Source organism: Oncorhynchus nerka, unplaced genomic scaffold (assembly GCF_034236695.1).
Source record: "Oncorhynchus nerka isolate Pitt River unplaced genomic scaffold, Oner_Uvic_2.0 unplaced_scaffold_728, whole genome shotgun sequence".
Classification (NCBI taxonomy): domain Eukaryota; kingdom Metazoa; phylum Chordata; class Actinopteri; order Salmoniformes; family Salmonidae; genus Oncorhynchus; species Oncorhynchus nerka.
This window is the reverse complement of record NW_027040462.1, coordinates 283384-308825: the sequence shown is the minus strand read 5'-3', so window position 1 is coordinate 308825 and position 25442 is coordinate 283384. Positions and strand designations below refer to the sequence as shown.

The 25442-nt window shown below is 44.8% G+C and overlaps 1 protein-coding gene across 1 annotated transcript in view; it reads left to right on the top strand.

Moving 5' to 3' along the window:
* Positions 1-17049, top strand: part of LOC135571146 (receptor-type tyrosine-protein phosphatase R-like) — a 51823-nt gene extending 34774 nt beyond the window's left edge. Inside the window, exons 8-11 of the mRNA XM_065016940.1 lie at positions 1896-2033; positions 3285-3395; positions 4848-5119; positions 15154-17049. Coding sequence (XP_064873012.1) covers positions 1896-2033; positions 3285-3395; positions 4848-5119; positions 15154-15205 — 573 coding nt within the window. The 3' untranslated portion in view covers positions 15206-17049. The remainder of the gene's footprint in view (positions 1-1895; positions 2034-3284; positions 3396-4847; positions 5120-15153) is intronic.
* Positions 17050-25442: the final 8393 nt, after the last annotated feature.

The following is a 25442-nucleotide window of genomic DNA, read 5'->3' as shown; positions in this document are numbered from 1 at the left end:
GATAATCAGACCTGCTGTGGTTTATCTCTCTCCCTCCCTGGACAGTAGCTAACAGCATAGAGGATAATCAGACCTGCTGTGGTTTATCTCTCCCTGGACAGTAGCTAACACCATAGAGGATAATCAGACCTGCTGTGGTTTATCTCTCTCTCTCTGGACAGTAGCTAACACCATAGAGGATAATCAGACCTGCTGTGGTTTATCTCTCTCTCTCTGGACAGTAGCTAACAGCATAGAGGATAATCAGACCTGCTGTGGTTTATCTCTCTCTCTCCCTGGACAGTAGCTAACACCATAGAGGATAATCAGACCTGCTGTGGTTTATCTCTCTCTCTCTGGACAGTAGCTAACACCATAGAGGATAATCAGACCTGCTGTGGTTTATCTCTCTCTGGACAGTTGCTAACACCATAGAGGATAATCAGACCTGCTGTGGTTTATCTCTCTCTCTCTGGACAGTAGCTAACACCATAGAGGATAATCAGACCTGCTGTGGTTTATCTCTCCCTGGACAGTAGCTAACACCATAAAGGATAATCAGACCTGCTGTGGTTTATCTCTCTCTCTCTGGACAGTAGCTAACACCATAGAGGATAATCAGACCTGCTGTGGTTTATCTCTCTCTCCCTGGACAGTAGCTAACACCATAGAGGATAATCAGACCTGCTGTGGTTTATCTCTCTCTGGACAGTAGCTAACACCATAGAGGATAATCAGACCTGCTGTGGTTGATCTCTCTCTGGACAGTAGCTAACACCATAGAGGATAATCAGACCTGCTGTGGTTTATCTCTCCCTGGACAGTAGCTAACACCATAGAGGATAATCTCTCTCTCTCTCTGGACAGTAGCTAACACCATAGAGGATAATCAGACCTGCTGTGGTTTATCTCTCTCTGGACAGTAGCTAACACCATAGAGGATAATCAGACCTGCTGTGGTTTATCTCTCTCTGGACAGTAGCTAACACCATAGAGGATAATCAGACCTGCTGTGGTTTATCTCTCTCTCTCTGGACAGTAGCTAACACCATAGAGGATAATCAGACCTGCTGTGGTTTATCTCTCTCTCTCTGGACAGTAGCTAACACCATAGAGGATAATCAGACCTGCTGTGGTTTATCTCTCTCTCCCTGGACAGTAGCTAACACCATAGAGGATAATCAGACCTGCTGTGGTTTATCTCTCTCTCCCTGGACAGTAGCTAACACCATAGAGGATAATCAGACCTGCTGTGGTTTATCTCTCTCTCTCTGGACAGTAGCTAACACCATAGAGGATAATCAGACCTGCTGTGGTTTATCTCTCCCTGGACAGTAGCTAACACCATAGTGGATAATCAGACCTGCTGTGGTTTATCTCTCTCTCTCTCTGGACAGTAGCTAACACCATAGAGGATAATCAGACCTGCTGTGGTTTATCTCTCTCTCTCTGGACAGTAGCTAACACCATAGCGGATAATCAGACCTGCTGTGGTTTATCTCTCTCTCCCTGGACAGTAGCTAACACCATAGAGGATAATCAGACCTGCTGATTGAGAGTCCCATAGGGCGGTGCACAATTGGCCCAGCGTGGTCCGGGTTTGGCCGCGGTAGGCCGTCATTGTAAATTGGTTCTTAACTTACTTTCCTAGTTAAATAAAGGTTAAATAAAAAATAAATAAATAAATAGCCGCACACATTAAGACAGAAATACAAACACCTAATGAATGGGTTCGTGACTCTGCTGTCTAAACAACCTGTCCATTCATCAGCCTTAACAAGTCCCCAGTCTAATGACGGTTTACAAAAACTCTTTTGGTCCAGTCAAGAATTCCTGTGTACCAGTTAACTAATAGCCCTCCCTCCCTCCCTCCCTCCCTCCCTCCCTCCCTCCCTACCTCTCTCTAACCTCTGCAGGGTTACCTAGGCGATGAGAAGGCCTACATCGCCACCCAGGGTCCCATGATCAACACAGTGAATGATTTCTGGCAGATGGCCTGGCAGGAAGACTGTCCTGTCATCATCATGATCACCAAGCTCAGGGAAAAGAACGAGGTACGGGTGCACTCACTCACTCACTCACTCACTCACTCACTCACTCACTCACTCACTCACTCACTCACTCACTCACTCACTCACTCACTCACTCACTCACTCACTCACTCACTCACTCACACACACACAGTGTGTGTGTGTTTAGCCTATATTCAGGCCTTTCACGTCTGTTACACACACACACACACACACACACACACACACACACACACACACACACACACACACACACACACACACACACACACACACACACACACACACACACATACTAGGGTTGGATAGCGGGAGCATGGGTTACAGAGATTTACCGCCCGAACCCAGTCCCTTTTCCCCGGGAAAAATAACACTGAAAGCTGTTTCCAGACAGCTAAACTGTTCCCAGACAGCTGAGACAGAGCTGTTCCCAGACAGCAAGCAGTCAGCTAATATTCAGGCTCGGGTAGCATCAGGCTCAGGTAGCATCAGGCTCAGGTAGCATCAGGCTCAGGTAGCATCAGGCTCAGGTAGCATCAGGCTCAGGTAGCATCAGGCTCAGGTAGCATCAGTCTCAGGTAGCATCAGTCTCAGGTAGCATCAGTCTCAGGTAGCATCAGTCTCAGGTAGCATCAGGCTCAGGTAGCATCAGTCTCAGGTAGCATCAGTCTCAGGTAGCATCAGTCTCAGGTAGCATCAGTCTCAGGTAGCATCAGTCTCAGGTAGCATCAGGCTCAGGTAGCATCAGTCTCAGGTAGCATCAGTCTCAGGTAGCATCAGGCTCAGGTAGCATCAGGCTCAGGTAGCATCAGGCTCAGGTAGCATCAGTCTCAGGTAGCATCAGTCTCAGGTAGCATCAGGCTTGATTTGTCATGCTGATCAAAGCTCTAATCAAATGACATTTTTAAGTATATTTATATGGTTTCTATGCTTGAGAATGACTGGGAGAAAAGTGATTTATTCTCAGGGTGATTTTTTTTTTTTTTTAACTCGGGAAAATATTCAACCCTAACACACACACACACACACACACACACACACACACACACACACACACACACACACACACACACACACACACACACACACACACACACACACACAGGAACTCATAGATAGGTGTAAACAAATATATACGTGATTCTACACATGTAAATTTGACAGGATTACATGACATAATCCTGTTTATCATGTGTTATTGACAGGGTTTAATGGATCAATAATGATTGGTGATACGATAACATGTGTAATGATCAATGATGTTGTCTCTTCCAGAAATGTGTTCTGTACTGGCCAGAGAGGCGTGGTATCTATGGCAAGGTGGAGGTGCTCATTAACAACGTGACAGAGTGTGACAACTACACCTGTCGGACCCTCAACCTGAAGGTACTTTTCACTTCGGGATGGAACCCATTGACCGTACTGGGTTGCTGTGGGTTTCTATCTATTTTCTATACACTTCATTAACTCTCCATTGGAAATCTACACTTTTAAAAGTTCATGTTTTGTTGACTCATACCCAAATAATGTTGACTCATCCTATAGGCCCTACTCGTATTTGTGACCAAAGCATACTTTGGAGAAAATAAAACACTTAAAAAAAACACCTGAAACATTTATTTCAAACAGACCGTTTCCAAAATGCTATTTTCTCAGAGGATGAACTGACCAATCAGCGATCTACTTGCATTAATATTTTTTATGACCGGTATACACCCACACCATTCTGTTGTTGGGGTACACCCACACCATTCTGTTGTTGGGGTACACCCACACCATTCTGTTGTTGGGGTACACCCACACCATTCTATTGTTAGGGTACGCCCACACCATTCTGTTGTTGGGGTACGCCCACACTATTCTGTTGTTGGGGTACGACCACACCATTCTGTTGTTGGGGTACGACCAGACCATTCTGTTGTTGGGGTACGACCACACCATTCTGTTGTTGGGGTATGACCACACCATTCTGTTGTTGGGGTACGACCACACCATTCTGTTGTTGGGGTACGCCCACACTATTCTGTTGTTGGGGTACACCCACACCATTCTGTTGTTGGGGTACGACCACACCATTCTGTTGTTGGGGTACACCCACACCATTCTGTTGTTGGGGTACGACCAGACCATTCTGTTGTTGGGGTACGACCAGACCATTCTGTTGTTGGGGTACGACCACACCATTCTGTTGTTGGGGTATGACCACACCATTCTGTTGTTGGGGAACACCCACACCATTCTGTTGTTGGGGTACGACCACACCATTCTGTTGTTGGGGTACGACCAGACCATTCTGTTGTTGGGGTACGACCACACCATTCTGTTGTTGGGGTATGACCACACCATTCTGTTGTTGGGGTACGACCACACCATTCTGTTGTTGGGGTACACCCACACCATTCTGTTGTTGGGGTACGACCACACCATTCTGTTGTTGGGGTACGACCAGACCATTCTGTTGTTGGGGTACGACCACACCATTCTGTTGTTGGGGTATGACCACACCATTCTGTTGTTGGGGTACGACCACACCATTCTGTTGTTGGGGTACACCCACACCATTCTGTTGTTGGGGTACGACCACACCATTCTGTTGTTGGGGTACGACCAGACCATTCTGTGGTTGGGGTACGACCACACCATTCCAAAACAGAAAAGCTGCTTTATAACATAATTTATAAAAAATGTTTAGAAGGAAAACTATTTCACTCACATTGTCATTGATTATAGCTCATATTTCATACAAATTTGTTAACACTGGACAGTTACTTTAAACTAGACTGAAACCACAATCTTGATCTTACTCAAACTCTGTGTGTGTCTTTGTCTCATTCACAGCAAGGGGCCCAGAGTCGTGTGGTGAAGCACTACTGGTACACATCGTGGCCGGACCATAAGACCCCAGACAGCGCCCAGCCCCTGCTCCAGCTGATGAGAGACGTGGAGGAGGACAGGACGGGCTCCCCATCGCAGGGACCCGTCATCGTACACTGTAGCGCAGGGATTGGCCGAACGGGCTGCTTCATCGCCACGACGATAGGCTGTCGTCAGTTGGAGCTGGAGGGAGTGGTAGATGTGCTGGGGATTGTGTGTCAGCTCAGAGCGGACAGGTGAGTTACCTACACCTGGAGTATTAGACAGTATGTGGAATAGGTCCAATGTAACACAATATGTTGACAGCAGACAGGTGAGTTACCTACACCTGGTGTATTAGACAGTATGTGGAATAGGTCCAATGTAACACAATATGTTGACAGCAGACAGGTGAGTTACCTACACCTGGAGTATTAGACAGTATGTGGAATAGGTCCAATGTAGTAGAATATGTTTACAGCAGACAGGTGAGTTACCTACACCTGGTGTATTAGACAGTATGTGGAATATGTCCAATGTAACCCAATATGTTTACAGCAGACAGGTGAGTTACCTACACCTGGTGTATTAGACAGTATGTGGAATAGGTCCAATGTAACACAATATGTTGACAGCAGACAGGTGAGTTACCTACACCTGGTGTATTAGACAGTATGTGGAATAGGTCCAATGTAACACAATATGTTGACAGCAGACAGGTGAGTTACCTACACCTGGTGTATTAGACAGTATGTGGAATAGGTCCAATGTAACACAATATGTTGACAGCAGACAGGTGAGTTACCTACACCTGGTTTATTAGACAGTATGTGGAATAGGTCCAATGTAACACAATATGTTTACAGCAGACAGGTGAGTTACCTACACCTGGAGTATTAGACAGTATGTGGAATAGGTCCAATGTAGTAGAATATGTTTACAGCAGACAGGTGAGTTACCTACACCTGGAGTATTAGACAGTATGTGGAATAGGTCCAGGCAGCTGTCTGTTTACAGCAGACAGGTGAGTTACCTACACCTGGTGTATTAGACAGTATGTGGAATAGGTCCAATGTAGTACAATATGTTTACAGCAGACAGGTGAGTTACCTACACCTGGTGTATTAGACAGTATGTGGAATAGGTCCAATGTAGTACAATATGTTTACAGCAGACAGGTGAGTTACCTACACCTGGTGTTTTAGACAGTATGTGGAATAGGTCCAATGTAACACAATATGTTTACAGCAGACAGGTGAGTTACCTACACCTGGTGTATTAGACAGTATGTGGAATAGGTCCAATGTTCAGCAGATGTTAATGCGAGTGTAGCGAAAAGCTTGTGTTTCTAGTTCCGACAATGCAGTAATATCTAACATGTAATTTAACAATTCCACAACCACTACCTCATACACACAATGTAAAGGGATGGAATAAGAATGTGTACATATAAATATATGGACGAGTGATGGCCGAACGGCATCGGCAAGGTACAGCAGATGGTATAATGTACTGTACAGACATGATATGAGTAATGTAAGATATGTAAACATTATTTAAGTGGCATTGTTTAAAGTGACTAATGATCCATTTATTAAAGTGGCCAATGATTTGAGTCAGTATGTTGGCAGCAGCCGCTCAGTGTTAGTGATGGCTGTTTAACAGTCTGATGGCCTTGAGATAGAAGCTGTTTTTCAGTCTCTCGGTCCCAGCTTTGATGCCCCTGTACTGACCTCGCCTTCTGGATGATAGCGGGGTGAACAGGCAGTGGTTCGGGTGGTTGATGTGCTTGATGATCTTTATGGCCTTCCTGTGACATCGGGTGGTGTAGGTGTCCTGGAGGGCAGGTAGTTTGCCCGGGGTGATGCGTTGTGCAGACCTCACTACCCTCTGGAGAGCCTTACGGTTGTGGGCGGAGCAGTTGCCATACCAGGCGGTGATATTTCCCGACAGGATGCTTTCAATTGTGCACCTGTAGAAGTTTGTGAGGGTTTTCAGTGACAAGCTAAATTTCTTCAGCCTCCTGAGGTTGAAGAGGAGCTGTTTCGTGGGTGGACCATTTCAGTTTGTCTGTGATGTGTATGCCCAGGAACTTAAAACTTTCCACCTTCTCCACATCTATCCCGTCAATGTTGTTAGGTTAGGACAGAGATGTTGTTTCCTGCCTTCACTACCTGGGGGCGGCCGTCAGAAAGTCCAGGACCCAATTGCACAGGACGGGGTCAAGACCCAGGGTCTCAAGCTTAATGATGAGTTTGGAGGGTACTATGGTATTCCTCATGTCCAGATGGGATAGGGCAGTGTGCAGTGTGATGGTGAATGCATCGTCTGTGGACCTGTTATGGCGGTATGCAAACTGAAGTGGGTCTATTGTGTCAGGTAGGGTGGAGGTGATGTGATCCTTGACTAGTCTCTCAAAGTGCTTCATGATGACAGAAGTGAGTGCTATGGTGCGATGGTAATTTAGTTCAGTTATCTTTGCCTTCTTTTGTACAGGAACAATGGTTGAAAATCTTGAAGCATGTGGGGACAGCAGCCTGGGATAGGGAGCGATTGAATATGACCGTAAACACACTAGCCAGCTGGTCTGCTCATGCTCTGAGGACGCAGCTAGGGATGCCATCTGGGCCAGCTGCCTTGCGGGATTAACACGTTTAAGTGTCTTACTCACATCGGCCACAGAGAAGGAGAGGGGGTCCGCAATCCTTGGTCAGTGTACAGTGCACTGTATTATCCTCAAAGTGGGAAAAGAAGGTGTTTAGTTTGTCTGGAAGCAAGATGTCGGTGTCCGTGACGGATGTGGCTGGGTTAGGACAGTCAGACAGACAGGATGGATGTGGCTGGGTGAGGACAGACAGACAGTCAGGATGGATGTGGCTGGGTTAGGACAGTCAGACAGTCAGGATGGATGTGGCTGGGTGAGGACAGACAGACAGTCAGGATGGATGTGGCTGGGTTAGGACAGTCAGACAGACAGGATGGATGTGGCTGGGTTAGGACAGTCAGACAGACAGGATGGATGTGGCTGGGTGAGGACAGACAGACAGTCAGGATGGATGTGGCTGGGTTAGGACAGTCAGACAGACAGGATGGATGTGGCTGGGTTAGGACAGTCAGACAGACAGGATGGATGTGGCTGGGTTAGGACAGTCAGACAGACAGGATGGATGTGGCTGGGTGAGGACAGACAGACAGTCAGGATGGATGTGGCTGGGTTAGGACAGTCAGACAGACAGGATGGATGTGGCTGGGTTAGGACAGTCAGACAGACAGGATGGATGTGGCTGGGTGAGGACAGTCAGACAGTCAGGATGGATATGGCTAGGTGGGGACAGACAGACAGACAGACAGACAGACAGACAGACAGACAGACAGACAGACAGGATGGATGTGGCTGGGTTAGGACAGACAGACAGACAGGATGGATGTGGCTGGGTTAGGACAGTCAGACAGACAGGATGGATGTGGCTGGGTTAGGACAGTCAGACAGACAGGATGGATGTGGCTGGGTTAGGACAGACAGACAGACAGACAGAATGGATGTGGCTGGGATAAGACAGACAGACAGTCAGGCTGGATGTGGCTGGGTGAGGACAGTCAGACAGTCAGGATGGAAATGGCTAGGTGGGGACAGACAGACAGACAGACAGACAGACAGACAGACAGACAGACAGACAGACAGACAGACAGACAGAAAGGATGGATGGATGTGGCTGGGTTAGGACAGACAGACAGACAGGATGGATGTGGCTGGGTTAGGACAGTCAGACAGACAGGATGGATGTGGCTGGGTTAGGACAGACAGTCTGGATGGATGTGGCTGGGTTAGGACAGTCAGACAGACAGGATGGATGTGGCTGGGTTAGGACAGACAGACAGACAGGATGGATGTGGCTGGGTTAGGACAGTCAGACAGACAGGATGGATGTGGCTGGGTTAGGACAGTCAGACAGTCAGGATGGATGTGGCTGGGTTAGGACAGACAGACAGACAGACAGACAGACAGACAGACAGACAGACAGACAGACAGACAGACAGACTGACAGGATGGATGTGGCTGGGTGAGGACAGACAGACAGTCAGGATGGATGTGGCTGGGTTAGGACAGTCAGACAGTCAGGATGGATGTGGCTGGGTGAGGACAGTCAGACAGTCAGGATGGATATGGCTAGGTGGGGACAGACAGACAGACAGACAGACAGACAGACAGACAGACAGACAGACAGACAGACAGGATGGATGTGGCTGGGTTAGGACAGACAGACAGACAGGATGGATGTGGCTGGGTTAGGACAGTCAGACAGACAGGATGGATGTGGCTGGGTTAGGACAGACAGTCTGGATGGATGTGGCTGGGTTAGGACAGTCAGACAGACAGGATGGATGTGGCTGGGTTAGGACAGACAGACAGACAGAATGGATGTGGCTGGGATAAAACAGACAGACAGTCAGGCTGGATGTGGCTGGGTGAGGACAGTCAGACAGTCAGGATGGAAATGGCTAGGTGGGGACAGACAGACAGACAGACAGACAGACAGACAGACAGACAGACAGACAGACAGAAAGGATGGATGGATGTGGCTGGGTTAGACAGACAGACAGACAGGATGGATGTGGCTGGGTTAGGACAGTCAGACAGACAGGATGGATGTGGCTGGGTTAGGACAGACAGTCTGGATGGATGTGGCTGGGTTAGGACAGTCAGACAGACAGAATGGATGTGGCTGGGTTAGGACAGACAGACAGACAGGATGGATGTGGCTGGGTTAGGACAGTCAGACAGACAGGATGGATGTAGCTGGGTTAGGACAGTCAGACAGACAGGATGGATGTGGCTGGGTTAGGACAGTCAGACAGTCAGGATGGATGTGGCTGGGTTAGGACAGACAGACAGACAGACAGACGGACAGGATGGATGTGGCTGGGTTAGGACAGTCAGACTAACAGACAGTCAGGATGGATGTGGCTAGGCGAGGACAGTCAGACAGACAGTCAGGATGGATGTGGCTGGGTGAGGACAGTCAGACAAACAGACAGTCAGGATGGATGTGGCTGGCTTAGTACAGACAGTCAGGATGGATGTGGCTGGGTTAGGACAGTCAGACAGACAGTCTGGATGGATGTGGCTGGGTTAGGACAGTCAGACAGACAGGATGGATGTGGCTGGGTGAGGACAGACAGACAGACAGAATGGATGTGGCTGGGATAAGACAGACAGACAGTCAGGCTGGATGTGGCTGGGTGAGGACAGTCAGACAGTCAGGATGGATGTGGCTGGGTTAGGACAGACAGACAGACAAGATGGATGTGGCTGGGTTAGGACAGTCAGACAGACAGGATGGATGTGGCTGGGTTAGGACAGACAGTCAGGATGGATGTGGCTGGGATAAGACAGACAGACAGTCAGGATGGATGTGGCTGGGTGAGGACAGACAGACAGACAGGATGGATGTGGCTGGGTTAGGACAGTCAGACAGACAGGATGGATGTGGCTGGGTTAGGACAGACAGTCTGGATGGATGTGGCTGGGTTAGGACAGTCAGACAGACAGGATGGATGTGGCTGGGTTAGGACAGACAGACAGACAGAATGGATGTGGCTGGGATAAGACAGACAGACAGACAGGCTGGATGTGGCTGGGTGAGGACAGTCAGACAGTCAGGATGGATGTGGCTGGGTGAGGACAGTCAGACAGTCAGGATGGATATGGCTAGGTGGGGACAGACAGACAGACAGACAGACAGACAGACAGACAGACAGACAGACAGACAGACAGACAGAAAGGATGGATGTGGCTGGGTTAGGACAGACAGACAGACAGGATGGATGTGGCTGGGTTAGGACAGTCAGACAGACAGGATGGATGTGGCTGGGTTAGGACAGACAGTCTGGATGGATGTGGCTGGGTTAGGACAGTCAGACAGACAGGATGGATGTGACTGGGTTAGGACAGACAGACAGACAGGATGGATGTGGCTGGGTTAGGACAGTCAGACAGACAGGATGGATGTGGCTGGGTTAGGACAGTCAGACAGACAGGATGGATGTGGCTGGGTTAGGACAGTCAGACAGTCAGGATGGATGTGGCTGGGTTAGGACAGACAGACAGACAGACAGACAGACAGACAGACAGATGGACAGGATGGATGTGGCTGGGTTAGGACAGTCAGACTAACAGACAGTCAGGATGGATGTGGCTAGGCGAGGACAGTCAGACAGACAGTCAGGATGGATGTGGCTGGGTGAGGACAGTCAGACAAACAGACAGTCAGGATGGATGTGGCTGGTTAGGACAGTCAGACAGTCAGGATGGATGTGGCTGGGTTAGGACAGACAGACAGACAGACAGACAGACGGACAGGATGGATGTGGCTGGGTTAGGACAGTCAGACTAACAGACAGTCAGGATGGATGTGGCTAGGCGAGGACAGTCAGACAGACAGTCAGGATGGATGTGGCTGGGTGAGGACAGTCAGACAAACAGACAGTCAGGATGGATGTGGCTGGCTTAGTACAGACAGTCAGGATGGATGTGGCTGGGTTAGGACAGTCAGACAGACAGTCTGGATGGATGTGGCTGGGTTAGGACAGTCAGACAGACAGGATGGATGTGGCTGGATTAGGACAGACAGACAGACAGAATGGATGTGGCTGGGATAAGACAGACAGACAGTCAGGCTGGATGTGGCTGGGTGAGGACAGTCAGACAGTCAGGATGGATGTGGCTGGGTTAGGACAGACAGACAGACAGGATGGATGTGGCTGGGTTAGGACAGTCAGACAGACAGGAAGGATGTGGCTGGGTTAGGACAGACAGTCAGGATGGATGTGGCTGGGATAAGACAGACAGACAGTTAGGATGGATGTGGCTGGGTGAGGACAGTCAGACAGTCAGGATGGATGTGGCTAGGTGGGGACAGACAGACAGTCAGACAGTCAGGATGGATGTGGCTGGGTTAGGACAGACAGACAGACGGACAGGATGGATGTGGCTGAGTTAGGACAGACAGTCAGGATGGATGTGGCTGGGTTAGGACAGTCAGACTAACAGACAGTCAGGATGGATGTGGCTGGTTAGGACAGTCAGACAGATGGTCAAGATGGATGTGGCTGGGTTAGGACAGTCAGACAGACAGTCGGGATGGATGTGGCTGGGTTAGGACAGTCAGACAGACAGACAGTCAGGATGGATGTGGCTGGGTGAGGACAGTCAGACAGACAGTCAGGATGGATGTGGCTGGGTGAGGACAGTCAGACAGACAGTCAGGATGGATGTGGCTGGGTGAGGACAGTCAGATAGACAGTCAGGATGGATGTGGCTGGTTAGGACAGTCAGACAGACAGTCAGGATGGATGTGGCTGGTTAGGACAGACAGACAGTCAGGATGGATGTGGCTGGGTTAGGACAGTCAGACAGAGAGTCAGGATGGATGTGGCTGGTTAGGACAGTCAGACAGACAGTCAGGATGAATGTGGCTGGTTAGGACAGACAGACAGTCAGGATGGATGTGGCTGGGTTAGGACAGTCAGACAGACAGTCAGGATGAATGTGGCTGGTTAGGACAGTCAGACAGACAGACAGTCAGGATGGGTGTGGCTGGGTGAGGACAGTCAGACAGACAGTCAGGATGGATGTGGCTGGGTGAGGACAGTCAGACAAACAGACAGTCAGGATAGATGTGGCTGGCTTAGTACAGACAGTCAGGATGGATGTGGCTAGGTTAGGACAGTCAGACAGACAGTCTGGATGGATGTGGCTGGGTTAGGACAGTCAGGCAGACAGTCAGGATGGATGTGGCTGGTTAGGACAGACAGACAGTCAGGATGGATTTGGCTGGGTTAGGACAGTCAGACAGTCAGGATGGATGTGGCTGGTTAGGACAGTCAGACAGACAGGATGGGTGTGGCTGGGTGAGGACAGTCAGACAGTCAGGATGGATGTGGCTAGGTGGGGACAGACAGACAGTCAGACAGTCAGGATGGATGTGGCTGGGTTAGGACAGACAGACAGACGGACAGGATGGATGTGGCTGAGTTAGGACAGACAGTCAAGATGGATGTGGCTGGGTTAGGACAGTCAGACTAACAGACAGTCAGGATGGATGTGGCTGGTTAGGACAGTCAGACAGATGGTCAAGATGGATGTGGCTGGGTTAGGACAGTCAGACAGACAGTCGGGATGGATGTGGCTGGGTTAGGACAGTCAGACAGACAGACAGTCAGGATGGATGTGGCTGGGTGAGGACAGTCAGACAGACAGTCAGGATGGATGTGGCTGGGTGAGGACAGTCAGACAGACAGTCAGGATGGATGTGGCTGGTTAGGACAGTCAGACAGACAGTCAGGATGGATGTGGCTGGTTAGGACAGACAGACAGTCAGGATGGATGTGGCTGGGTTAGGACAGTCAGACAGAGAGTCAGGATGGATGTGGCTGGTTAGGACAGTCAGACAGACAGTCAGGATGAATGTGGCTGGTTAGGACAGACAGACAGTCAGGATGGATGTGGCTGGGTTAGGACAGTCAGACAGACAGTCAGGATGAATGTGGCTGGTTAGGACAGTCAGACAGACAGACAGTCAGGATGGGTGTGGCTGGGTGAGGACAGTCAGACAGACAGTCAGGATGGATGTGGCTGGGTGAGGACAGTCAGACAAACAGACAGTCAGGATAGATGTGGCTGGCTTAGTACAGACAGTCAGGATGGATGTGGCTAGGTTAGGACAGTCAGACAGACAGTCTGGATGGATGTGGCTGGGTTAGGACAGTCAGGCAGACAGTCAGGATGGATGTGGCTGGTTAGGACAGACAGACAGTCAGGATGGATTTGGCTGGGTTAGGACAGTCAGACAGTCAGGATGGATGTGGCTGGTTAGGACAGTCAGACAGACAGGATGGGTGTGGCTGGGTGAGGACAGTCAGACAGACAGTCAGGATGGATGTGGCTGGGTGAGGACAGTCAGGCAAACAGACAGTAAGGATGGATGTGGCTGGCTTAGTACAGACAGTCAGGATGGATGTGGCTAGTTGAGGACACTCAGACAGACAGTCAGGATGGATATGGCTGGTTAGGACAGACAGACAGTCTGGATGGATGTGGCTGGGTTAGTACAGTCAGACAGACAGTCAGGATGGATGTGGCTGGGTGGGTGAGGACAGTCAGACAGACAGTCAGGATGGATGTGGCTGGGTGGGTGAGGACAGTCAGACAGACAGTCAGGATGGATGTGGCTGGGTGGGTGAGGACAGTCAGACAGACAGTCAGGATGGATGTGGCTGGGTGAGGACAGTCAGACAGACAGTCAGGATGGATGTTAGGGGGGATATAGGTGGGTGTGACATAAATCATGCTAAGAAACTTGTACAAGAGAGGGACAGAACGTGATAATATGTTCCTATCTCTTTCAAACACACACACACACACACACACACACACACACACACACACACACACACACACACACACACACACACACACACACACACACACACACACACACTCATCCCCTGAGCCTGAGCCTGAACAGGGTTTAAGCTGAAATATCTCCCACAGCCTGTCTGTTCCAGGATAAACCACTCATCCATTAGGATGAAGCAGTAGCCTGCAGCTCAACAGGGTATCAAGGACTTCATAATGTTGCCTTGGTTGAGCTTTAGTTAATCATTGAACAAAATGTACTGAAGCAAACTGCCACTGTACCGTTTAGATGACTGAGTAAGAGTTTAAATGACCTTTTATCGTGACTAATTACCACAGGATTAAATGAGCTGGAGAGAATCCTAAATGGTTAATGTTTTATGAGACAGAACATTGGTAATTAATGTTCCAAATGTTCAGCAGCACTAAAATAAGAGATGTTTTTCAGTCACAGTATGAGATGGATTCATTATATTTCAGACAGTAGCATGGCCACAACTGATGGAAGGTTTAGTTTATTGAAATGATAGTACGAGATGGATTCATTATATTTCAGACAGTAGCATGGCCACAACTGATGGAAGGTTTAGTTTATTGAAATGACAGTATGAGATGGATTCATTATATTTCAGACAGTAGCATGGCCGCAACTGATGGAAGGTTTAGTTTATTGAAATGACAGTATGAGATGGATTCATTATATTTCAGACAGTAGCATGGCCGCAACTGATGGAAGGTTTTAGTTTATTGAAATGATTTTCCACTCCTTGTATTTCATAGCATGTTACTAACATGCTAACACTGTTACTGGTCCATGTTGTTATTTTTAGCCGGGATTCTAATGGCTGCCTTGTCTCTGTGTGTCCTTTTCAGAGGAGGTCTGATCCAGACAGGGAGCAGTACGAGTTTGTCCACCACGCCTTGAGCCTCTTCGAGACACGCCCGCCGACACCGGCCAATGAACAGAGGCCAGGAAGTTTTCGCTAAACATGCCAGGTTTTTCCAGGAAGTGGAATTTAATTCCCCCTAGCGGGAAGGACCTATCTTACCTGGTGACTGTGAGGTCATGTGACTAATGAGGAAGTGGATGTTCGGGTGACGATTGGATGGTAGATGTCCTTGTGGGCTTTGTCTTTGTGGACATGTATGGACAGCCTGGACTGATTGATTGAGTCTCCTTACAGAGAGAGAGATGGAGGTATGGACAGGTGATTATGTCTCTGAATGTAATGTATCCTTTCTTCTCTTCCTCTCTTTCCTCCTCCTCTTCTTCTTCTTCTACTACTTCCTGTCATTCGTGAGCAGCCCTGCTTCTGAAAACGTTGTTGTGAGCAACCTGCCTCTGTCCAATCAAACTCTCTGATACTGCAGCTCTGTCCAATCAGATTGCCTGATATTGATTCTGTAGTATACCTACACTCTGACCTCTTACTACTATGTGCTACAGTAGATGGGTAGGTAGTCTGTGGTCCTTGAATCGTCCATGGTGTTTCTATTATAAAGCAAAAGGTACGCTGTTGAAATTAATAGCACTTGTCTTTGTGACTTTACTAGGATATTTTTTTTAATTCTGATTATTTATTTATTTTTTAAACTATGTGCTGTTACACAAAGGGTATTATTCTGAAGACTGTTATATTCCATTGGAGGTTGGCTTTTCTCTCAGTAACAAGCTGCCCCTCTGCCATATACTATACCTCTAATAGCATGTTGATCATCCATTCAAAGATCAGTGTATGAAAGGTGAGGGAACGATTGGGCCTGTCTGCACGGTACTACACATTCCAAGGTCTTTACACTATGGGGATGTGGCCATTATACACACTGAATTGGAAGCAGATAACCAACATAAAAAGCCAGCCGACACACGGCCCTTCAGGAATTGAGTTTGGCAGCCCCCTGCTATAGGCCATCCTGTAGATCTACCCTATTCACAGAGAACTGTCATGGCCGCCGTGTGATCCAATGTTCCATACCAAAGCTCTCTGTTATCAGGTACCTGTAGATCTACCTTATTCACAGAGAACTGTCATGGCCGCCGTGTGATCCAATGTTCCATACCAAAGCTCTCTGTTATCAGGTACCTGTAGATCTACCTTATTCACAGAGAACTGTCATGGCCGCTGTGTGATCCAATGTTCCATACCAAAGCTCTCTGTTATCAGGTACCTGTAGATCTACCTTATTCACAGAGAACTGTCATGGCCGCCGTGTGATCCAATGTTCCATACCAAAGCTCTCTGTTATCAGGTACCTGTAGATCTACCTTATTCACAGAGAACTGTCATGGCCGCTGTGTGATCCAATGTTCCATACCAAAGCTCTCTGTTATCAGGTGGCGTGTGATCTACCCTGGCTCTGAAACGACATTTCATCACTAAATCAATCTTAATTACAAAACATTTTTTATTTTTTATTTTCAGAATATCATTTATTTTCCATTTCTTAGCTTAGCTGACCATTAAAGGCCCAGTGCAGTCAAAAACATGATTCCCCCCGATGTGTTTTATATATATACACATACTATGATGTTGGAATAAGGCAGTTAATTGAAATTGAGATAAAAATGGCTGCGTTGGCCTTTAAGCATCACAGATATGACATCTTTCTTTACCAAAATGTAAACGTTTGCGTTTAAATGACATGTTATGTTTAATTGTTGATCATATAGATTAAATTATAGTAATAATAATGCTTTTAGTTTTATACAATATTAAGATAATGTTTTGATGTGTAACAGTAAACTCATGATGGTTTGGTACTTTTAGACATGATGTTTTCTCTGTATGACTGAATGGTGTAGATTCCCACACACTTTATCTCTGGAACAAAACAATTATTACAAAGATAACGTCAATCAGACACTTATAAAAAAGAAATGTCTGGATTATCTGACCCTGATTTCAAACGCTGATATACTGTAGCTTCTAAATGCCGAATACATACAGTTGAAGTCAGAAGTTTTACATACACCTCAGCCAAATACATTTAAACTCAGTTTTTCACAATTCCTGACATTTAATCCCAGTAAAAATGCCCTGTTTTAGGTCAGTTAGGATCAACACTTTATTTTAAGAATGTGAAATGTCAGAATAATATTAGAGAGAATTATTTATTTCAGCTTTTATTTCTTTCATCACATTCCCAGTGGGTCAGAAGTTTACAGACACTCAATTAGTCTTTGGTAGCATTGCCTTAAAATTGTTTAACTTGGGTCATACGTTTCGGGTAGCCTTCCACAAGCTTCCCACAATAAGTTGGGTGAATTTTGGCCTATTCCTCCTTACAGAGCTGGTATAACTGAGTCAGGCTAGGTAGGCCTCCTTGCTCGCACATGCTTTTTCAGAATCTGCCCACAAATTGTCTATAGGATTGAGGTCAGGGCTTTGTGCTAGCCACTCCAATACCTTGACTTTGTTGTCCTTAAGCCATTTTGCCACAAATTTGGAAGTATGCTTGGGGCCATTGTCCATTTGGAAGACCCATTTGCGACCAAGCTTTAACTTCCTGACTGATGTCTTGAGATGTTGCTTCAATATATCCACATAATATTCCTACCTCATGACGCCACCTATTTTGTAAAGTACACCAGTCCCTCCTGCAGCAAAGCACCCCACAACATGATGCTGCCACCCCCACCATGATGCCCACCCCCACAACATGATGCTGTCACCCCACAACATGATGCTGTCACCCCACACAACATGATGCTGATGCCACCCCCCACAACATGATGCTGCCACCCCCACAACATGATGCTGTCACCCCCACAACATGATGCTGCCACCCCCACAACATGATGCTGCCACCCCAATATGATGCTGCCACAACATGATGCTGCCACCCCCACAATATGATGCTGCCACCCCCACAACATGATGCTGCCACCCCCACAACATGATGCTGCCACCCCCACATCATGATGCTGCCGCCCCCACAACATGATGCTGCCGCCCCCGTGCTTCACGGTTGGGATGGTGTTCGTCGGCTTGCAAGCCTCCCCCTTTTTCCTCCAAACATAACGATGGTCGTTATGGCCAAACAGTTATATTTTTGTTTCATCAGACCAGAGGACATTTCTCCAAAAAGTATGATCTTTGTCCCCATGTGGAGTTGCAAACTGTAGTTTGGCTTTTTTTATGGCAGTTTTGGAGCAGTGGCTTCTTCCTTGCTGAGCAGCCTTTCAGGTTATGTCGATATAGGACTCATTTTACTGTGGATTTAGATACTTTTGTACCTGTTTCCTCCAGCATCTTCACAAGGTCCTTTGCTGTTGTTCTGGGATTGATTTGCACTTTTCGCACCAAAGTACATTCATCTCTAGGAGACAGAACGCGTCTCCTTCCTGAGCGGTATGACGGCTGTGTGGTCCCATGGTGTTTATACTTGCGTACTATCTTCAGGTGTTTGGAAATTGCTCCCAAGGATGAACCAGACTTGTGGTCTACAATTTTTTTCCTGAGGTCTTGGCTGATTTCTTTTGATTTTCCCATCAAAGAGGCACTGAGTTTGAAGGTAGGCCTTGAAATATGTCCACAGGTACACCTCCAATTGACTCACATGTTGTCAATTAGCCTATCAGAAGTTTCTAAAGCCATGACATCATTTTCTGGAATTTTCCAAGCTGTTTAAAGGCACAGTCAACATAGTGTATGTAAACTTCTGACTCACTGGAATTGTGATACAGTGAAATAATCTGTCTTTAAACAATTGTTGGAAAAAATTACTTGTGTCATGCACAAAGTAGATGTCCTAACCGACTTGTGGTTGAAAAATGACTTTTAATGACTCCAACAACCTAAGTGTATGTAAACTTCCGACTTCAACTGTAGATTGGACATGACTCCCTTCAAACTTTTCTGGTAATTCCTAAAAAATCTGAAGTGAGTTGCACAATTACTAGCTTGGAATCCATCCTGAATAGCGCTCCATTTCACTATGGTCTCACTAGTGAAGCAGAGTAGTATTCAGGGTGGATTCTAGACAAAACAAATACCCCTCCCTGCTCCTTCCTCTTCAAACAAGACTTCCTTGAGGTCATTTCCTTAACTCCACCAGGGTTTCTAACTCAACAAGACGATTCCCACAAACAGCCAGTTATTCTCGTGATACAGATCCTGATTTAGAATAGTTTAGTAGCCTGGAACCTCAAACTGAATATATCACTATTTCACTGAAACAGTAGGGAAGTAGAGTAATATTTGAATATATCACTATTTCACTGAAACAGTAGGGAAGTAGAGTAATATTTGAATATATCACTATTTCACTGAAACAGTAGGGAAGTAGAGTAATATTTGAATATATCACTATTTCACTATTTCACTGAAACAGTAGGAAGTAGAGTAATATTTGAATATATCACTATTTCACTGAAACAGTAGGGAAGTAGAGTAATATTTGAATATATCACTATTTCACTGAAACAGTAGGAAGTAGAGTAATATTTGAATATATCACTATTTCACTGAAACAGTAGGGAAGTAGAGTAATATTTGAATATATCACTATTTCACTGAAACAGTAGGGAAGTAGAGTAATATTTGAATATATCACTATTTCACTGAAACAGTAGGGAAGTAGAGTAATATTTGAATATATCACTATTTCACTGAAACAGTAGGGAAGTAGAGTAATATCTGAATATATCATTTTCACTGAAACAGTAGGGAAGTATCACTATTTCACTGAAACAGTAGGGAAGTAGAGTAATATTTGAATATATCACTATTTCACTGAAACAGTAGGGAAGTAGAGTAATATTTGAATATATCACTATTTCACTGAAACAGTAGGGAAGTAATAATTTTGAATATATCACTATTTCACTGAAACAGTAGGGAAGTAGAGTAATATTTGAATATATCACTATTTCACTGAAACAGTAGGGAAGTAGAGTAATATTTGAATATATCACTATTTCACTGAAACAGTAGGGAAGTAGAGTAATATTTGAATATATCACTATTTCACTGAAACAGTAGGGAAGTAGAGTAATATTTGAATATATCACTATTTCAGTAGGGAAGTAGAGTAATATTTGAATATATCACTATTTAATCACTGAAACAGTAGGGAAATACAAGTAATATCTGAAATATCACTATTTCACTGAAACAGGGAAGTAGAGTAATATTTGAATATATCACTATTTCACTGAAACAGTTTAATATTTGAATATATCACTATTTCACTGAAACAGTGGGAAACAGTAATATTTGAATATATCACTATTTCACTGAAACAGTAGGGAAGTAGAGTAATATTTGAATATATCACTATTTCATTTAGAATATTTGAATATATCACTATTTCACTGAAACAGTAGGGAAGTAGAGTAATATTTGAATATATCACTATTTCACTGAAACAGTAGGGAAGTAGAGTAATATTTGAATATATCACTATTTCACTGAAACAGTAGGGAAGTAGAGTAATATTTGAATATATCACTATTTCACTGAAACAGTAGGGAAGTAGAGTAATATTTGTGTTCCGGGCTCGAATTTTAGCAAGTTTGGTCACAATATTGTTTCAAACGTTCATGTTGGACTGGTGCCAGACTGAGCATTTTACTAAATGCATCGTCAATGAGCGCTGATGAAGATTTAATCAAAAAGCGCATTACAATGGATTGGAAATACAAATGAAATTCAAAATGAGGCAAATCAATTGTAGGAAAACATTGAATGTCGCCAGATTGACTTTCACTAGCTAGCTAAAATTAAGGAGAGGCCATTGGATTTTAGCTAGCTAACGTTAGCATTGCTAGCTATTTTTGACGAACTTTACAAGCTAATGACAACATTGTCACGTCTAAAGTAAATTTGAAGGCATGATAATGCTGGCATTAAGTTGTTTCCTACTAAATATGTGACTACTTTTACAATGTCATTGTATTTCCAGGCACTGTAGTGTAATTTTAACGAAACAATAGTTAGCCTCCGTCCAGAATGCCTCCGGTAGAGGGCGGCTTGACGACGTTCATAACAATGGCATGACACGACCGAGTGATGGAGGTGCAAGTCATGAATATGCATGATGGAGGAATTTATATACACTACATCTATAAGGACCATTAAACATAATGTGGACAGGCATATCTATAAGGACCATTAAACATAATGTGGTCAGGCATATCTATAAGGACCATTAAACATAATGTGGACAGGCATATCTATAAGGACCATTAAACATCATGTGGACAGGCATATCTATAAGGACCATTAAACATCATGTGGACAGGCATATCTATAAGGACCATTAAACATATTGTGGTCAGGCATATCTATAAGGACCATTAAACATCATGTGGACAGGCATATCTATAAGGACCATTAAACATCATGTGGACAGGCATATCTATAAGGACCATTAAACATCATGTGGACAGGCATATCTATAAGGACCATTAAACATATTGTGGTCAGGCATATCTATAAGGACCATTAAACATCATGTGGACAGGCATATCTATAAGGACCATTAAACATAATGTGGACAGGCATATCTATAAGGACCATTAAACATCATGTGGACAGGCATATCTATAAGGACCATTAAACATCATGTGGACAGGCATATCTATAAGGACCATTAAACATCATGTGGACAGGCATATCTATAAGGACCATTAAACATAATGTGGACAGGCATATCTATAAGGACCATTAAACATCATGTGGACAGGCATATCTATAAGGACCATTAAACATATTGTGGTCAGGCATATCTATAAGGACCATTAAACATCATGTGGACAGGCATATCTATAAGGACCATTAAACATCATGTGGACAGGCATATCTATAAGGACCATTAAACATAATGTGGACAGGCATATCTATAAGGACCATTAAACATCATGTGGACAGGCATATCTATAAGGACCATTAAACATCATGTGGACAGGCATATCTATAAGGACCATTAAACATCATGTGGACAGGCATATCTATAAGGACCATTAAACATCATGTGGACAGGCATATCTATATGGACCATTAAACATCATGTGGACAGGCATATCTATAAGGACCATTAAACATCATGTGGACAGGCATATCTATAAGGACCATTAAACATCATGTGGACAGGCATATCTATAAGGACCATTAAACATCATGTGGACAGGCATATCTATAAGGACCATTAAACATCATGTGGACAGGCATATCTATAAGGACCATTAAACATCATGTGGACAGGCATATCTATAAGGACCATTAAACATCATGTGGACAGGCATATCTATAAGGACCATTAAACATCATGTGGACAGGCATATCTATAAGGACCATTAAACATCATGTGGACAGGCATATCTATAAGGACCATTAAACATCATGTGGACAGGCATATCTATAAGGACCATTAAACATCATGTGGACAGGCATATCTATAAAACATATGGACCATTAAACATCATGTGGACAGGCATATCTATAAGGACCATTAAACATAATGTGGACAGGCATATCTATAAGGACCATTAAACATATTGTGGTCAGGCATATCTATAAGGACCATTAAACATCATGTGGACAGGCATATCTATAAGGACCATTAAACATCATGTGGACAGGCATATCTATAAGGACCATTAAACATCATGTGGACAGGCATATCTATAAGGACCATTAAACATCATGTGGACAGGCATATCTATAAGGACCATTAAACATCATGTGGACAGGCATATCTATAAGGACCATTAAACATCATGTGGACAGGCATATCTATAAGGACCATTAAACATAATGTGGACAGGCATATCTATAAGGACCATTAAACATCATGTGGACAGGCATATCTATAAGGACCATTAAACATCATGTGGACAGGCATATCTATAAGGACCATTAAACATAATGTGGACAGGCATATCTATAAGGACCATTAAACATCATGTGGACAGGCATATCTATAAGGACCACATAGGAATCTATCTTGCTGCTGAAAATGTGCAAGTGTTCGACCAAGGAGGACACAGATGGTTGTTTGTTGTGTGATAATGAATTGAGAAACATTTCACTTTTTGTATGTACTAATGGATGATTTTTGTATGTACTAATGGATGATTTTTGTATGTACTTATGGATGATTTTTGTATGTACTAATGGATGATTTTTGTATGTACTTATGGATGATTTTTGTATTATTATTTGTGATTTTAAAAAAAGAAAAAAGGTTTTGAATACATAAAACGTTAACCGTCCGTGCATATTGTTTACTGTTAGTAGAGTTGTATCTATCCACTATGTGGGGTTAATGGCCATATTAGCCAGGAGGACAAAGGGGTGCGTTCCAAATGGGACCCTAGAGCCTTTAAAGTGCACTACATTTGACCAGGCCCATAGAGCTCTGATCACAAGTAGTGAACTATCTAGAATAGAGGGTGGTGTATAGGACTCAGGCCTATGAGTTCTTCCCTGATGTACTACTAATGGACTTGAATGTTGTGATTCGTTCTCTCCTTGTCCGCCATAATAACCACAGTAGTAACTATTTATATATCTGATATAAGCTGTACATATTGTATGTATGCTTTAATGAAATGTACATGTTTGGAGGGCAGCACAAGGAGAGGTGCCGGCCTCAAACAGCTGTTTGTGTTGTTCCTACTACGGAGGGGAAAAGGGGGTTTTATCTTCTACTGTACGACTGGACATCGGGTCACTGAATACTTGCTGGTGCGGAGGAAATATGTTGCCATTCATCTGTATTCCAACTCTTGTAGTGTTTATTCAAAAAAAACAACAGACCAAAACTAAAATCTAAAACTTAGCTAAAACTAAAACAGTGTGTTGAGTAATTGTTTTGGTGGTTTACTGAGGGTTTAGTACTGAAGCCATGCTATGAACTTTAGACAGCTCTGACGTGTTCTGTTGACTGTATTACTGTACTGTACATGGAATATTCCTGGATGTTACTCTACTACCCTGTGTTGTGCAGAGTTGTACTACGTTGGGAGTACTACGTTGAGAGTTGTACTACCTTGAGAGTACTACGTTGAGAGTTGTACTACCTTGAGAGTACTACGTTGAGAGTACTACATTGTACTACCTTGAGAATACTACGTTGAGAGTTGTACTACCTTGAGAGTACTGCGTTGAGAGTACTACATTGTACTACCTTGAGAGTACTGCGTTGAGAGTTGTACTACCTTGAGAGTACTACGTTGAGAGTTGTACTACCTTGAGAGTACTACGTTGAGAGTTGTACTACCTTGAGAGTACTACGTTGAGAGTTGTACTACCTTGAGAGTACTGCGTTGAGAGTTGTACTACCTTGAGAGTACTACGTTGAGAGTTGTACTACCTTGAGAGTACTACGTTGAGAGTTGTACTACCTTGAGAGTACTACGTTGAGAGTTGTACTACCTTGAGAGTACTACGTTGAGAGTTGTACTACCTTGAGAATACTACGTTGAGAGTTGTACTACCTTGACTAGACAGTTAGCGGCTTGAAGATGCCACTAAACTGCCCTGTACCTAAACAGAAAATGATACTGTACCTACTGTAAGACATTGACTTTATAGTCCCTACTGCCAATAAAGAGAAACTGTTTTGAACTATCACACACTGATCTGTTTTTAATTTCATCCTTGCTGAATGCTGAAGATGTAATGTTGAAAATTGTAATGTTGAAAAGTGAAATGTTGTAAAGTGAAATGTGTTCAAGTGAAATGTTGCAACACAGTCAAAAGGCACAGCCTCTGAAACAGGGCAGCTGACTACAGTATTTCAGGGCTCCAGACTGCACTATAGATCTGTCAAAATGTCAACGGAAACTGTAGTTGTTGAGGTTTGATGTTGTTGTCATACCCAACAGACTATATGCTCAGTTGCCGGAAATTGAAAACGAACTAGATTTGAAAATACATTTCGAGCTCTGAGGTTTACTGAAAGTGTTGGTTTCATAGAGATAGAGAGAGAGAGAGAGAGAGAGAGAGAGAGGGAGAGAGAGAGTGGAGTAGAGAGAGAGAGATAGAGAGACAGAGAGAGAGAGAGAGAGAGAGAGAGAGAGAGAGTGGAGTAGAGGGAGGGAGAGACAGAGAGAGAGAGAGAGAGAGAGAGAGAGAGAGAGAGAGAGAGAGGTGGAGAGTAGAGGGAGGGAGAGACAGAGAGACAGAGAGAGAGAGAGAGAGAGAGAGAGAGAG